Raw genomic sequence first — 17,988 nt, 5'->3', positions numbered from 1 at the left:
ATAGAAGAATTCCTTGACATCAAATACCGTAGGTGTTCGTATTTCCTTAATTATCTGCCTGAATTTTAAAAAGCATTTTATTTGCTCAACTCAGGATCCAAATAAGGCCCGTATTGCAGAGGTTGGGTATGCCTCTCAAGTTTCTTTCAATATTTAGATCCTGTTATCTCTATATTTTTTCCCTTTTAATTTTATTTGTTGAAGACATCAGGTTGTTGTCCTACTTAATTTTTCAGTCTGGATTTTTCTGATTATATCCCCATAACACATAACATGTTCCATTATTCACTTTTTCATATCTGTATATCCTAAAAATCTTTATTTATATATCTTAATTTTTGTACTATATCCATAGGGTAAATTACCAGTAAGATCATTGAATTGAAGGGTATGTAATTTTAAATTTTTTAGCAAATTCTTCTCCAGAAATGTTTTACCTATTTATATCTCAACATTAGTCGGCTCATATATTTTTTTACATTCCTTGTCAGTACTTTGATCTTCAAACTTTGAAATATTTGCCAATTTGTGGATTTGAAAACTGTACCTGTCCTTTGGTCATTTCTCATTTATTTGCCAGATCCTTCAGAATTCAAGTCATTAGGATAAAAAGGTCTTAGGACTTTGTATATATATTCCATAAGGAAATTGAATTTCAAAAAATGTATTTGTATTTATGTCTCTGGTTCTTATGGACTTCTTAAAGAGACATTTCCTACCCAAAGATTATACAGACATTCACCTAATGGTTCTGTATTTTATAATCAGGAGATAGTTGATAATACACATGCTAAGTTGCTTCAGTTGTGTGCGACTGTTTGAGATCCTGTGGACTGTAGCTGGCCAGGGTCTCTGGAGTGGGTTGTCACTTCCTCCTCCAGGCGATCTTCCTGACCCAGGGATGGAAGCTGTGCATTGGCAGGCACCTTTTGCACCGCCTGGGAAGCCCAGTTCATAATACAAGTGGGTATAATTCAGTGGCTAGCTAAGAATGCTAGGGGTATCTGGCTCATTAGCAAAGCCTGGTTAGAGCACCTTTCACTTAGACATTGCTTCAGTTCTCCTCACTGTATGCTGAAATTATAGCTGTTATGTTTTGCATATGTAGTGACACATTATGATTGTATATTACTACATTGACATTAATATTCTGATCAGGTGTTTTGTCTAAGAATAGAGCAGAAATATGTAACAATAGTCTAAGCCTGTGGATTATTTTCTCTCGAATGTGATTCTGATTACTGTTCGTTTTTCTGAAAATGTACGCTTTTCCAGGGGCATGACAGAAGGAGTTACGCTGTTAATCCTGGCGGTGCAGACTGGTCTGATAGAACTGCAGGTTGTTCACCGGGCATTCCTGCTCAGTATTATCCTTTTCATTGTTGTAGCTTCTATTCTTCAGTCTATGTTAGAGATTGCAGATCCTATTGTTTTGGCGCTGGGAGCATCTAGAGACAAGTAAGAACTTCCTAAAAGACATTTTTGTTGTATTCTTTACATGAGTTCATTGCCTGAAGACGTATTGTTTAGATACAGAAGATAATATGAGTAATTGGTATTAACTTATTAAAAAATTTACATTTTTTGTTTTTATATGTGTTTGAGTTTTCTGTTGTTTTTCCTTCAACATTGATATAGTTAAAAGTCACATTAAAGGCCAAGTAATTTACAAATCAGCTTTTCCTCTTCAGAGAAATGTAATACTTTTTTATATTTGTCCAGTTTTGAAATAAAGAATATAGGGCATAAAATTTAGTCCAGTAACTGTAACAAATAATATACAGTATTATTCTGTGTACTAAAGTACTAAAGAAGAGGAAACATCGAGGAACTAGAAACAAAGAAGAGAAAAATAAAGGTTGCCAAGCATTAATGAAATTTTTACAGTCTTACCTGATGGCTTGTTTGCAACTAACTGAGGTTATAATGGGGATTCTTGACACCTTATGGGACCAACTGGATTCAAATTCATTCATCTCATATTGCAAAAATTTTCTGAATGAATAAAAGCCAATTATGATTTGGCTCTTTAAGATACCATTTTGGCTTATGGTGATTTATATAAGGACATGCTATAAGGACTTGTTTAAATTCAGTGCCACTATTTTTTTCCAGCATCCTTCTGTACATTATGATTATTGAAATACCTGATTTAGTTGCTTCTTTGATGGTACATTTATGAGTAAGGGAGCAGGCAGCCTTGGGGAAGATAGAATTTTGACAGAAGAGTTTAAAAACACTCCAGGTTTACCTTTCTATCCCCGTATCCCATATTATCAAACATTTTGAAAACTTTCTCAAGCGGTAAAATGGCTGAAAGAGTCAAATTTAATTTAAATAAACTCTTGGATATGTTTCAGATAATTTTAATCATTATAGTTATTTGAGATTTGGTTTTGAGGTTTAGAATTCCTCAATAGAAGCTTTTATGATGTTGAATTCAATGGTGAACTCAGTTAAATAGTCATTTAAATTGTTTTGACCAAAGTTCAATTACTCTTGTCATCTCTGGCAGTATCCTTTAGTATTATTAACTGTACTAGTTAGAAGACTAATACAATACTATAGAAAGTTTGGGAAAGAGGAAAAAAGATCATAATTTCAGTGCCATAAGGATCAGTAAATCTGGGTCTGGGTCTTTCAGGGTGCTGAACTAGCGTTGTTACTGGCTTCTTCCTCTGAGATCAAATGCAGAGGAAATTTAGAGGGAAAGGAGCAAGACTGAGAAGCCCTGTGTGTGGGTGTGGAGTGGTAATTTTGGATGTGTGTCACTGTTACTCTTGTATATAGCGGCATTACTAGCCTGAGGCAAGTGAGGCTCCTGGCTGTGAGAGGATGAAATGGGAGTGAACAGTTGGGTTCTGTTCTTCTTTCCCACGAGTTAAATGGCAGTACTTTTCTTTTTTTAAAAAAAAGAAACAAATGAAATGGAGAAATTGTGAGAAAAATGTAACTTACCAGAGCTGACTCAAGAATTGAAAAGCTTGGCTAGTTCTGTGACCGTTACAGAAATGGAAACAAAAGGTAAACATCCTGACCCAGGTGGCTTTACAGGTGAGGCAAGTGCTGCCAGACATCCAAGGAGCAGATAACCATGCTTTACACAGAGACTTCCAAATCATAGAAAGAACCTTCCCCCCAGCCCTTCCCCTCCTTTGAAGCCAGTATAAATCCATATTGAAATCAAAACAGACAACTTGAGAAAGATAAAGTTTATTTCACTCACAACAGGAGATACTGTGAAGTTTTTATAATAATTGACTCAGGTACAGACAACTTGACCAATGGAATGGAGCCCCCAAGCAAGTCCATATATGTATGGACCTTTGGTGCATGACGGGGCATGTCAGGTGATGGGGGCAGGTAGTCATGTAATGTAGCTGGAAAAAAATGATTTCTATTTGGAAAAGGATGGAATTGGATTCCTGTCTCATAGCCGTAAACAAAAGAATCAGCTCCAAAATTGTAGAGGCTTAAATGTCAAAATAAAAAATCTGCATAGAGTAGTATATTTTAGACCTTCAAGGAGGAAAAAAATGTGTTAAACTGATGGAGCTGGTTGTGAAAATCCAACTAAGAGTGACTATGATTATGAAAGAAAAGTGATAAATCTAATTATTAAAATGAATAACATTTTCTAAACCTAAAGGTAACTTATATTAGACATGATAGTTACAAACTGGGTGAAGATATTTATAGTATTCACACTTGCCCAAGAATTAGTATCTAGAATATATAAACAACTCAGATCATTGAGTGAAGTGGCTGAAATACACCATCAGGCTTTTAGTGCAAGAGCAAACAATGACTGTGAAGAGAGGTTCACTGTCTTTAGTGGTCAGAGAAATGTGAATCAAGACCTCTCCGAGTTACTGTTTTGAACCCATGGAAGTGGCAGTGAATAAATAACAAGAAAGGGGAAGGGACTTCCCGGTGGTCCAGTGTTTAAGACCCTGCGCCACCAAAGCGCGAAGCCTGGGCTCAACCCCTGGCCAGGGAACTAGATGCCATATGCTGCAACTAAGACACAGAGCAGCCACATAAATAAGTAAACTTTGTTAAAAAATTAAAAAGAGGAGAGAGAGAGAGAGAGAAGAATGTCAGCTGATACCTAAGGTAGAAGAAAACATAGGTCCCAGGATGTTAGGTTTCTGGTGGGAATGTAAATTAGTGTAATCATTTTGGGAAACTAGCATTTTCTCCTATGTACATACTCAAGACATTTTGCACATGTTCAGGAGGGACATGTAGAAGAATGTTCATAGCACAGTTTCACAATAGCAAAAACCTGGGAGCAAATCATACACTAATCAGACAGGAAAGGGGGTGAATCAGTGTGATAATAGCCACAGTGGAATGTTAAAAGCATTAGTGACACATTAAACATTATGGATGGTTCATAGCAGTATATAAGTAAATCAAGAAAGATGACAACGTAGAATGTCATTTTTATGTTAGAAACAGAATTTTAAAATACAGTTCAGGAATACATGTGGATGAAACAGTACTATAGAACAGGAAGTAATCAAGTGAGTGAAGAGCACAGGATTCATGAAATGGTTTCATTGGGTGAAGGGAGGCAGGTCCTGGAATAGGCCAGCTGTCTCATGCTTAGAGTAGATTATGGCCCAGCCCTTCTCTGTTTTACGGAGAGATGGGTTCATGAATGCTTGTTACAGTTTCAGTTCATTTCGATTGATCAGTTGTGTCCGACTTTTTGCGACCCCATGGACTGCAGCACTCCAGGCTTCCCTGACCATCACCAACTCCCAGAGCTTGCTCAAACTTATGTCCATTGAGTTGGTGATGCCATCCAACCATCTCATCCTCTGTTGTCCCCTTCTCCTCCTGCCTTCAATCTTTCCCAGCATCAGGGTCTTTTCCAGTGAGTCAGTTCTTCACATCAGGCGGCCAGAGTATTGGCGTTTCAGCTTCAGCATCAGTCCTTCAGGTGTAAATACTTAGGGTGTCAATGCCTTTTAAAGTTTAGGTATTTAAAATTGCTGATTAGATTATTATTAGTAACTAATGAAGAGAGGGACTTGCACAGACCAATAGAGATAGTGCGTTCTGAATTGAAGATTATGATTAATTCAGTTAACTGCACTGGGGATTGAAAAAGGGAAATGAAGAATGTCCTAATTCTCCAAGTTAGAAGAACTATTAAAAGGTAATACTGAAACACTGCTTGTCTCTGTTACAAAGGAGGTAATTATTAGGCGGACATCCTCACGTGTCTTTGGCATTGGTTGGACTAGAGGTAATTTCCAATGTTTAACTTAAAAAGGTGCCTCAGATAGTTTTAGCTATAGATATAATTGTTACTTTTATCTGTAAATTTGATTACAGTTGTTAGCATGGAATTTTACAACTATAGTCTATTCAAATTATATAGCAAATTTTTAAATGATCAACATTTAAATGAAATGGATTGAGGTGAATTAAAGAAACTTTTTCACTGTGTAGTACTTAACCTGTTAATGGAACAAATTTCCAGTATCACTTCATGCTATACTTTTTAATTTTAAATTAGATTTTTGTTTAGTTTGAACTGAAATAAGGATATATATGTATATAATGTTTGTGTGTATATAAACAGAAATCAGACATAGGTTAAAACTATTGGCATAGTTTTGTATTTACTTTTCTATGTACATGTATAATATGTAAATATATACCTACATTATGTAAGTGGATCATAGCTAGCTTGATTTTGAAAAATATACTTAAAGTTTTCAGGCAAATTGTCCCATTATAGCTCTTGTTACAATAATTCCTTTCTCTCTGCTTCTTTAAAAAAAAAAAAGTTTGGAATCTCAAAGCAGAGCTACAGTGGCAGTTTAAGTTTGTCCCTTAACGTCTCATAAGAAAAATGTTTGACAGGAAAAACTGTAAAACACTTTCCCAAGTACCTCACTTTTATTTTAACCACAATGATAATGTATGTTCTTCTAATTAGAATTGCTGATTGTGGACAGTCCCACACACTACAGCACCTTGTATGCTCTCTTTTCCTCCCCCGCCCCGTGTTATAATAAAGGTAGGGAGGAGGATTTATGCTATTTTTCTGTTTCCCTTGCAATACTTCGAATGGATTTGAGAACATATCACAGATGCTGATATTTAATTAAAACAGCATAATTTTGTTGTAGCCATGAACTTTAAACTATTTTGGTTGAAATTCACATTTTCTTATAATGTTTTTAAATAATCTGGTTTGTTTTATAGGAAATCATTAAATGATTTAAGTCTCAGTGTTCAGTTTACATAGATTATAATTGAGTTTTGTTTTTAAGAGAGGGGACAGCTGTTTGGGGTTCATGCTGATTTCTAGATTTGTGATCCTTATGTTACAAAATTACTCCAACTATAGCTTTTATTTGCCCAGTAAGTGGAATTGGAATTACCTAGCATCTTTTTAAATCCCTTGTTGGAGTAATAAGTCATTCTATCATCAAATGGCTTATAAATTGAATATATTGGGTTGGCCACAAAGTTTGTGTTTGGATTTTTCCATAATGGCATGGAAAAACTGGGCTGAACTTTTTGGCCAACCCAATATAAAGTAAGCAATAAATCTTTCGTTTTTTTTTTGCATAAGTAGAGTTTTTCAAAGTTCTGCTTAAGGCAGTTATGGGAGGGTTGTGTCATTTTTCTTTTAGAAATTGATATACAATCTGTATTAAATTTGGAATATATTTAAGGAATTATCTATTAGAATATTACAGCGTATGAAGATGTAAACAAAACAAAAGATTATGTTCCTTTTTTTGTGGTAACCAGGGGGCTCCTGCTGTATTTTCCACTATTGATAGTAAGGAGGGTGCAAATGGAACCAAAAGCTGAAATCTAAGGAATCTTTTGATATGTTGTGTGTATTAAAGTATAACATTGTACGTGTAACTATTCTTGTGTGTAATAATTATGGTTAGCTTTTGTCCTGCTTACATCATAGGGCTTTGCCCTTGAGTGGATAGATGGGTAGGTAAGAAAAGGTAGTAGTAGATGGAAAGTAATTTGAAAAATTTCAAGCAGAAATAATTTTCAGGTTTTATTTGGCACTTACTTCAAACATGCCATTGTACTCAGGAGCTGGAGTTATCATATTTTTCAAGCATTTTAAATTTGGACAGTAAAACTTTTTTTTTAATGTTTGTACATATATAAAAATGTTTACTTAAATAATATAAAGTGAAAATATAAACAAAAGTATTTAGATGTATATGATATATAATATATAAAATATGTATTATATATAATTATATATTGAAAGAAACAGTGCTTCAGTTCATTGTATGATTGTTTGGTACAGGCGTTAAGAATTCTTAGAGTGTACGTAATTCCTGGGGAAAAAATTACATTACCTGTATAAATACATTTGTTTAGCTTGCACTGGTTGAAGGGTTTAGAAAACAAGATGGGATGGAGACATTTCTGGTGGGATGTTTAAGACTGCTTGTGTTTTTCTGGGAAGACAGTTAGCCATCATTGCTTATAGCGAAGGACAGATGTTGATGAGTTTGAGCCAAAAAATTGGGAGTGGAGCCCCTCAGATGTGAGGCTAGGAAGTTTAGAGAAGGTATTGACAGTATTATGCTAGTTGAGCTTTAGGACGGTTAATCTATTCAGGAATAGTGGCCGGAAGGGAGGACGGTCAGCTAGTAGATCTTAGACTTCCATGGTTCCGAGTTTTCCCTTATGCTCAGCACACGTGAGGGGTAATACGCCTGCTCATCGAGGGCCATTCCTTTCAGTGACACCGCACTTATGGCCACACAGATGGCCGCAGAGATTTTCATCAAGGGTGTTGCGGCTGCGGAGAGGATGTCGTGACTTAAGAAAGCAAATTACTGTCAAACCTGTTAAGGTTTAATGCTGTGAAAGCCTGAAATTGCTTTGAAATTGCTAGGAGTGGGAATGAGACTGAAAGCAAACTATTGAGGGAAAAAAAATAGAATTGGTAGTACTTGGCAATTGACTGAGTGCCCCAGGTTAAGAGAAAAGAAATCAGTCATGTCCTCTGAAGTACAACGCCTTGGACATGACTAGCCCTGAAATCTAGCCCTGTGACTGGCTTGGAGAAGGGTGTGTGGTAAAATGTTGTGAAATTGAGCATGGCACAAGACCTGTGGGTTGTCCTGCTAGATGACAGACGCATTAAAAGAATACTTTTCTTTCTTTAGGAGTTTATGGAAACACTTCCGTGCTGTGAGCCTTTGTTTATTTTTACTGGTATTCCCTGCTTATATGGCTTACATGATTTGCCAGTTTTTCCACATGGATTTTTGGCTTCTTATCATTATTTCTAGCAGCATTCTCACCTCTCTTCAGGTAAGTCCAGGATTAATGAACTTTGTATAATAAATAACTTTATTTTTCCTTCCAGAAAACGAATTACAAACTTTTTCAAGATTAACAACTATAAGTGGCCTTTTTAGGTGATTCCTTCCCATGCTCTTTACTAGAGGTTATTGAAGTACTAGGCCAATCTATGTCAGTGTATTTTTTTAATTGAGATAATTAAACTTTGCAATATCTCTTTTTCAAAATGGTATGGCATAGAACTGTCATGAAAACCTTAAATAGATAAGTTAACTATAAAGTATTAAAAGATTTTAGTGCTGGTTTGGAACACATTTTAAAGTAAATGCCTATTTGAAAATATCCATAATTTCATAATGTATATAAATGTATGATATCTGTGTATGTATTAAACAGATATGATATACACAAACATGATACACAGACATGTACTTTACACACACATACACACAAACTATTACCATGGAATGGATAAGCTTATTGTAACTTGCAAGTGGAGCTTGGTTGCCTAATCAGTAACAAATAAGAATGCAGCACTGGTGATAGAGATTTATTCATTGTTCCTTGTAGAAGTAAAGTTTCTTTGAAAGTTGAGGAACAGGCATGAATAACAGAATTAGGAAAATTCAGATAGAATTTTGAGGGCTTGGGGAGCAGGGGAAAGGATAAGTCAGAGAAGACTGATTACTAACCAGAATCATCATTAGGAAAGTTAACTCAGGGTCCTTTTCAGTATCAAAGATCTGCATTACTGAGATCACCCACATGTTAATTACACCACTGTCTCCTCTGCACATTAAATCTAGCATCCTAAAGGTATTAGTAATATGTTATTGTTTAAAGTCTGTGAAAAACTTTTTGAAGTGATTATATCCATACCTTTTTTTTTTTTCCAGGTTCTGGGAACACTTTTTATTTATGTCTTATTTATGGTCGAGGAATTCAGAAAAGAGCCAGTAGAAAACATGGATGATGTCATCTACTATGTGAATGGCACCTACCGCCTGCTGGAGTTTCTCGTGGCCCTGTGCGTGGTGGCCTATGGCGTCTCAGAGACCATCTTTGGAGAATGGACAGTGATGGGCTCCATGATCATCTTCATCCATTCCTACTATAATGTGTGGCTTCGGGCCCAGCTGGGGTGGAAGAGCTTCCTGCTCCGTAGGGACGCTGTGAATAAGATTAAATCATTACCCATTGCTACGAAAGAGCAGCTGGAGAAGCACAACGATATTTGTGCCATCTGTTATCAGGTAACTCTTGCAGTAAGAAGTCATTTGGGTGGGCCTGTGGGACTTTAACCTCATTATCCAAATTCAAGTTAAATTTCCTGGGTGAAAAATAGTGGGCCTCAGAAATTGTTAAAGACCTGATAAAACATTTCCAGTTTATTTCTAAAGTAAGTTTTAAATTTAGTCCCTCAAGTTCTAATTTACTGTTATTTTCAACATTATTGCTCACCCATAAATAAAGGAAAAACAGGTCAGGTGTATTTTATATTTACTCCTCAATATATATATTAGATATAAAGTATATACACACTCACACATATATATGTACTATCAAATATATACTATCAATCAGGAGTCAGCACCTTCTGAAAAGTGGTGTGCCAAGATTCTGACTCTTTCCCTTCTGGTATTTCCAGGGTAGGGAATAAATGTTCATTCATACAGCTAGTGTAGGTGGAGAGAGTCATGCTTCTCTCCAGTTGAGGGGTGTCTGAGGTGAGTGCAGGCTCTGTGTGGAAGTCGGGGCAGGAGATACAGGAGAGGCAGCCAGTCGGTGTACATTACAGGTGGCCTCCCTGACATCTTTGGCACAAGAGCCCTCCGTAGAGGGTGACTGCCTTCTATCAAGAACTGGAAAGTAGTATTTAAATCTGCTTGGAGATAACAGCAGTAATATACAACAGCCTTGGACTTGAGTCAGCAGTCACCTGTGCAGGAGGGTGACAGCAGCTTCTCAAGTTAAACCGTACTGTAGGAAATATGGGCAGAAATCCTGGGTGACAACACAAGCTGTTCCTTTACAGTCACTCTTAAAAAAGAGTGTAGGCTGACGGAAGAAAACCATAGATAGGATCAGGGGCTTCCCTCATGGCTCAGATGGTAAATAATCCACCTGCAATGCAAGGGACCTAGGCGTGATCCCTGGGTTAGGAAGATCCCCTGGAGAAGGGAATGGCAACCCACTCCAGTATTCTTGCCTGGAGAATCCCATGGACAGAGGAGCCTGCTGGGCTACAGTAAATGGGGTCGCAAAGAGTTGGACATGATTGAGTGACTAACAGTGTCTGAGTGTACAGGGGAGGGACTTGCTCCAAGCTGCTTTATAATGTAGATGTTATGTGCTTGTGTGTTAAGACTGTCAGGAAGAGGAATTTTTCCCAATAGTAAAATTCAGCTGTCACTTTCTGATTGCTACTAGAGCATATTTCCCACTCCAGTACTCTTGCCTGGAAAATCGCATGGATGGAGGAGCCTGGTAGGCTGCAGTCCATGGGGTCGCTAAGAATCTGACACGACTGAGCAACTTCGCTTTCACTTTCATGCATTGGAGAAAGAAATGGCAACCCACTCCAGTATTCTTGCCTGGAAAATCCCAGGGATGGGGCAGCCTGGTGGGCTGCGGTCTGTGGGGTCACACAGAGTCGGACACAACTGAAGTGACTTAGCAGTAGCAGAGCATACTTGGGGTACTAGCAGAAGAATATTTTCCAGGTTGATTTTGCATTTGAGGGGATGGAGGAGCAGTGTAGATTCCCCCCAGGTTAAGTGGCCATTGTCTTCATTCTGGCTCCTCTGTGTTCAATAGCCTCGTAGAACGCAGGACAAAGCACGGCAGAGACAGATTCGAGGCACACCGGCTTCAGCTGCCGATGTCTAAGTATACCATCTCTAGGACTTGAGAGTCCTCTTTTTGTGTTTCCCGTTGTCACATCACTTTTTTTGAGGTGCCTGGACTACCTGCTGACACCACACAGAAAACGAAACTCGAATTGCTTACCTTCCCAGCTGGCTGCTCTTCCTTGGATGGCTTTCTGCTTAAAAGTCCACTCCCAGGTGTTACCGGTTCTTGGCAAGGAATTTCTGCAATAGCCACAACTCCATGTTTTGGGACTTTAGACACAATTAATAGTTGATTCACCAAATGTGTATTGTTATAATTTAAATTTCATATCCCCAGCTTTCCCTTCCCAAATATATCTTACACAGGGACTATTAGTGCAAAGTATACCACTGCTTATTCCAGTGGTTATTGAGCTTAAATGTACATTAAAGTCCCACGGGTGGCCTGCTGTACCTGTGGATTTGTGAATGCCATCTTCAGATAGCCAGATCAGAAGGTCTGGGATGGCCCCAGAATGTGCATGGTTAGCAAGCACTCCGGTGGTTCTGATGCATGCCGAGAAGCACTGGCTTGTATTGTGGAAACTGGGATGTACACTGTCCCTGACGAAGTTGCCACTTCCTTGCCAATACCCTGGTGTTATCTGACTGATTTTGTCTCCTTGCCAATAACCTCATGGAATAATCTGTTGAGCTGTGTAGAAGCGAAAAATGGAGAAAGTCCCATCTTCATCAGATCTCCTGAGGTTCTGATTATACTCGTGGAGACCCAGTAATCATACAGCTACAGTTTTATACCCTTGTGTTCACACTAAGACAGAACCCAGTTACATGGGTCTTTTCTTCCTCATGTTTGGTTTTTACTTCCTTTTAGAAATTGCTTAGCCAGTTGTTCTTGTTTTGTTTGTATAAAGGTGTTCTGATGGCAAGAGGATTATTGCAAACATACACAGTGAGTTTTATTGTAAGATCTGTGTTACAGATTTTCTGTGGAGAATTTGTAGGAAAGGAAAGTTGGAACTAGAACACATGCATAGCAGCAAAGGTTTTAGACAACAGACCTTCATGAGGTATCTCTTTCCCCCCTTTTTAGGACATGAAATCTGCCGTGATCACACCTTGCAGTCACTTCTTCCACGCGGGCTGTCTCAAAAAGTGGCTGTATGTCCAGGAGACCTGCCCTCTGTGCCACTGCCACCTCAAGAACTCCTCGCAGCTTCCTGGGTTAGGCGCTGACCCGGTTCCACAGCCTCCCGCTGGAGCTGAGCAGCACGCGCTCCAGGGAGGTACTGAAGCCCCAGGCCAGGAGCGGCCTCAGGGGTCTGGGGCACAAGAAGGTTCTAGGGATAAGGACGAGGGCACTGCCAGAAGATCAGATAGCCAGGAAGGGACTTGTGATCCCAAGGAAAATCCTCCTGGTGCAGAAGATGAAGCTCTTCCTGTTGAGGCCGGCCTAGAAGAGAAGCAGCAGGCGTAGCACTTCAGTCTCCGGAGATGAAGTTAACTCACGGTGGAATCTGCTCAGATTTGAGGAGCAGATGTATGAGGCGATTCGGCAGGAAACTGGACATTCCAAGGATCTAATCCAGGAAGTGCTCTCAGTGGAGACCCCCTGCTTTCATCCCCTTGACACTGGGGGAGAAAGTTTTGCAGTGTATGCTAATCAAAATGTATATATCCTATGCTGGTGTTCAGTAGAGGTTTGCCAAGAAAATTCAACCTCAGGAACTTCAGAAACAGCCCCTGATTTGTAAGGGATAAATAAAATCAGATTGGAGCATCTGAAAGGGGCTAAAGGAAGGAGGATGGCAAGCATGAGGACGGCGCAGGAGGCAGCAGGCAGAGGTGGAACTGATCCTTCACTTTCTACGGAACAGGACCGTTCTTGTTACAGAGTATGAGTGTGACCAGCCCTTTTTCTCCGCCCCCTTTCCCCTCAGTTAATTGGAACTCAGTCAGGTGATTATCTGTACAGCACTGAAATGAAATCAAAGATGTAAAAGCATTGATTGTATTCAAAGATTGAAGCACGCTCATACTTCGTATGTGCTTTGGGGGAGGGGGTGGGTGGGCACGTGGGCCTTGCGGGTGCATTCATGTAATCCGAGACTCTTGAACTTTATGATGGAGTCTTCAATATTTTGATGTATATGAAACTTTTGTTAATACACTGTATACTGTGTTGGCTGTGTGAAGTAAACTAAAACTCTAATGAACACTTTGGAGTCCACGTTAGTGTAGGAGACCAAAGTGGGAAGGGCTTTAGGGCACTGAGAAAGGCCCTGAGTGTACTTTCCAATCCTGTGTAATGTTTAATTCTTGGCAACTGAATCAAAGCAGTGTTAAATTATGGCAATATTTGCACTTGGGGAATGAGTACATAACGTATGATCACACTCTGCAAATGCCACTTTTAAAGCTGTTAATAGACTTTGCACCTTTTCTTTGACAAGGATGTGTCATATTTAAATTTTTACATTCATCATGGTTACAGGTAGAATTAGGGAGGGGGGGAATGTAATTTTTTATGGGAATTTTGATATGAAAAGAAACTAGTCATTTATTTATACAATAGGCTTGGCTCAAAAAGTGTTTTTCAACTTGGTATTCCTAATGTGGGATGTGACTTTATTTTATTTTTAGTAGCAGATTTGGATGTAGACTGACATAGCTGAATGTCTTAATAAATTTAAATTTGAAGATAACAGTGTTTTTTTCCTGTGGTGATTTTTATTGTAAAGTGTCTTGCCGAAATTCTTTTCTTAGGAGCTTTTGCTTATCCCGCTGGGCTTCTGATATCTTGATCCCTGTCAGAAAATGCCCAGCGGATCCTTTTTGACTGAAAAGGATCAATTCTTTCCAGTCTTCTACACTGCTGGCTGAATGAGTTAACAAGCAGGAATCGAGACAGACGGGAGAAACATCAACAACCTCAGGTATGCGGATGATACCCATCTCATGGCAGGAAGTGAAGAGGAACTAAAGAGCCTCTTGATGAGAGTGAAGGAGGAGAGTGAAAGAGCTGGCTTAAGACTAAATATTAAAAAAACTAAGATCCTGGAGTCCCCCTCCATCTTGCATGGCAAATAGTAGAAGGGGAAAAGGTGGAAGTAGTGATAGAGTTCCTCTTCTTGGGCACCAAAGTCACTGCGGATGGTTACTGCAGCCATGAAATCAGAAGTCGACTGCTGCTTGGCAGGAAAGCGATGACAAACCTAGACTGTTGAAAAGCAGAGACATTACTTTGCTGACAAAGGTCTGTATAATCAAGGCTACAGTCTTACCAGTGGTCATGTATGGTTGTGAGAACTGGACTGTAAAGAAGGCAAAATGCCAAAGAATTGATGCCTTCAAACTGTGGTGCTGGAGAAGGCTCCTGAAGTCCCTTGGACAGCAAGGAGATGAGACAAATCAGTCTTCAGTTTTCAGTTGTGTTTGACTCTGTGACTCCATGGACTGCAGCACGCCAGGCTTCCCTGTCCATCACCAACTCCTGGAGCTTACTCAAACTCATGTCCATCGAGTCGGTGATGCCATTCAACCATCTCATCCTCTGTCGCCCGCTTCTCCTCCTGCCTTCAATCTCTCCCAGTATCAGGGTCTTTTCCAATGAGTCGGTTCTTCGCATCAGGTGGCCAAAGTATTGGAGCTTAGCATCAGTCCTTCCAATGAATATTCAGGACTGATTTCCTTTAGGATTGATTGGTTTGATCTCCTTACAGTCAATACCAAAGTTTAAAAGCATCCATTCTTCCATGTTCAGCTTTCTTTATAGTCCAACTCTCACATGACTACTGAAAAGCCATAGCTTTGACTAGACAGACCTTTTTTGTCTTTGCATTTTAAAATGCTGTCTAGGTTGGTCATAGCTTTTCTTCCAAGGAGCAAGTGTCTTAATTTCATGGCTGCAGTCACCATCTGCAGTGATTTTGGAGCCCCCCAAAAATAAAATCTCCCAAATCAGTCTCAAGGGAGATCAACCCTGAATATTCACTGGGAGGACTGATAATGAAGCTCTAGTATTTTGGTCATATGATTCGAACAGATGACTCATTGGAAAAGTCCCTGATGCTGGGAAAGATTGAGGGCAGGAGAAGAGGGCGTCAGAGGATGAGGTGGCTGGATGGGCATCACCGATGCGATGAACATGAAGTTGGGCAAACTCCGGGAGATGGTGAGGGACAGGGAGGCCTGGCATGTTGCAGTCCATGGGGTTGCAAAGAGACAAGACTGGGCAACTGAACACCACCACCACCAGTGGTAGCAAATCCAGCTCTGCATCAGAAGTATCTAGGGTGAGCTGTTTCTTTAAAATCAGTGGAGCTTTTAAAAACATTCTGAACCCTACTTCCCAGGTGGCACTAGTGGTAAAGAAGCTGCCTGTCAGTGTAGGAGATGCCAGAGACAAGGGTTTGATCCCTGGGTGGGGAATATGCCCTGGAAGAGGACATGGCAACCCACTCCAGTATTCTTGCCTGAGGAAATCCCATGGACAGAGGAGTCTGGTGGGCTACAGTCCATAGGGTCAGACACGACTGAAGTGACTTAGCATGCATCTACAAACTCCAGGCTTACTGAGTCAACAACTTTGGGGTACCCAAGAACATGCATATCATAGCTTCCTTCGTGATTCTATCCAACTAGCCTAACCAGCATGGTTTTACATTTAGAAAGGAAGCGGCTAGACCAGAAGGAATTTCTCTCCAGGTGTAGCTGGAAGTTTCTCACTGGTCCTGGCGAGCCTGGTGAGGCAGAAAACAGAGCAGATGGCTCCCTCTGGTGGTGTAGTTAGGCTGTTGACCGTAGAGGCGATCTTGAATTCAAACCGATTTCAGCCCTTGTGTAAAAGGTATGTATTCAGATGCGAAGCTTCCTGGTGCCTTGTTTGAAGGAATAAGATTGCATATGAAACTGAAATTATTTATGTCATAGTGAGCTCGGCCATCTTTTGGCATCAAAGGATGCTCTCATGTAGACATAAAGTTCCCAGGTGTTTTCATGAAAGTGGGGACTTATTTGTCATCCGCTTCACAATACCATACACTTTTAAACCTTCTAAGAGCACAGAGACCGCAGTTCTACTTACCAAGTCATATGAGCCACTCAGTTCAGCAGCCTGGTGGACAAATAACACAATAATAACAACAAATAATAACAAATATAAGTTCATATCCTTTGGTTTCAGTTGGGAGAGCAAGATTATGTTGCAGTTAAAAAAAAAAACCAAACCCTCAAGACATCAGTGCTTCAGAAGAAAGGTTTAGGACAAACACTGCACAAGCGTCTGGTCGTGCATGGGTGAGGCTGCTGTCTGGTGCAGGCGCTCAGGTATCTAGGCTGAAGGGACCATCACTGTCTTGAACCTGCCTGATGGTGACGGCAAAGCAAAAGGCTCTGGAAGGCTGTCCATGCTCCTCCTGGCAGGGGACCCATGTCTTTTCTGCTTACCACCCCATGGCCACAGCTGTGGTCCCAGCCACACAAGAGACTGTGGAAGTTCAGTCTTCCTCCTGGGCCTGAAAAGAGAAGACATCAGTTGTGCTGATGACTGCCACACCTCGGTTGAAGCAACACTTAATTTCTTATTTACACATTACGTAAGATTTGGGACTACACCTGTGAATGGTTCAAAATATACCCATTGAGAACCTCTGACTTAATTGGTTCCTTGTTCTAATATGCTGAACAGTGGCACTGTGTGATGCCATCCGTATTTCAAATTTCTATTTTCCAGTCATTTTTTAAATGTGTCTTCAGCGCACAGCCAGACATGGGACTTAGGAAGAAGATATATAGTTTAACCACCTAGATTGTACTACTGAGGAGAAAACCAGAAAATTAGATTCAATTTCCCTTCTATGATCCTTAGTCAGATTAAGTGAGAAAATGGATCTTGTCTGCTTGATTACCATTGTTTTTTACACAATGTATATGTCTTTCCACTCATCTGTCTTCTCTTAATGATGTTATCACCTTATGAACTTTGACATCAAAATTAGTACTACACACAGAAACTCTCAAACTAGGTATCAACACATATTTCCGCTTTGTGTTGCATTTTTTTTTTTTTTTGGTACAACTGTTGTCCTAATGGTCTAAATCATGCTATTTGCACGGTGTGTCTCTAGAGGCCTGGTTTTCCAATGCTGAACATGAGGGTCCCTGAAACCACTCATTAAGTCTTCTGTGTTTTCTCTTAAGAACATGCCCTGTTTTCATGAGCCTTTTACGTTGGAAATACTGCTTTACCAGAAGGTTTTGACATATGTCAAATTGTGAATGGAAATGGTTAACAGAGAAGGAAAAAATTTTCAGTTTCCAGGTTCAATTGGGAGAGCTTTTTTCTTTGCCTGTGGTAAAGGGACAAGAACCTTACAGAGATTTAGGTATTACTAAATCATGGGCCGGGCTAGGGAGGTGGGAGGATGTTAAAGAAAAAGTTGTACATTCTAGTTGCTTCTTCTCTGGCTTTCATAAAAATAGAATTTTTCCAGTTTTAAAATCCTGGCAAGTTGAAAACAGGAATTAATTATAAGGTTTTGATTGGTTTTTTTTTTTTAATGCTGTATGATTAAAAAAATCTGTTTCCTCATTTTTCAACACTATTTGGAAAGCAAAGAATTTAAAAAGAACAAAAGTCACCCGTAATCTCACTTTTGGAATTAGTCTCTTCAAAGTTGCCTTTACATTCAGTGATAGCAAAACTAGGGGCATTGACAAACACTGCCTACCCAAGAGTCTCTTTCACTTCTCTTTTTGAAGTCCACTGCCTGTCATTCAGGCTTCTGAAATTAAAATACATTCCAAACAATTT

General features: G+C 39.5%; 1 protein-coding gene across 5 annotated transcripts in view; it reads left to right on the top strand.

Annotated features, from left to right (window-relative positions):
- Positions 1-13,879, top strand: part of RNF145 (ring finger protein 145) — a 64,831-nt gene extending 50,952 nt beyond the window's left edge. For all 5 annotated transcript variants that reach the window (XM_069592503.1, XM_069592504.1, XM_069592505.1 and 2 more), the window contains 4 exons: positions 1,276-1,458; positions 8,184-8,331; positions 9,219-9,575; positions 12,268-13,879. In XM_069592503.1, the coding sequence (XP_069448604.1) occupies positions 1,276-1,458; positions 8,184-8,331; positions 9,219-9,575; positions 12,268-12,651 (1,072 nt within the window). In that variant the 3' untranslated portion in view covers positions 12,652-13,879. The remainder of the gene's footprint in view (positions 1-1,275; positions 1,459-8,183; positions 8,332-9,218; positions 9,576-12,267) is intronic.
- Positions 13,880-17,988: the final 4,109 nt, after the last annotated feature.

Source organism: Ovis canadensis, chromosome 5, assembly GCF_042477335.2.
Source record: "Ovis canadensis isolate MfBH-ARS-UI-01 breed Bighorn chromosome 5, ARS-UI_OviCan_v2, whole genome shotgun sequence".
NCBI lineage: Eukaryota > Metazoa > Chordata > Mammalia > Artiodactyla > Bovidae > Ovis > Ovis canadensis.
The sequence above is the reverse complement of the archived record's forward strand: the minus strand, read 5'-3'. Positions and strand labels throughout refer to the sequence as shown.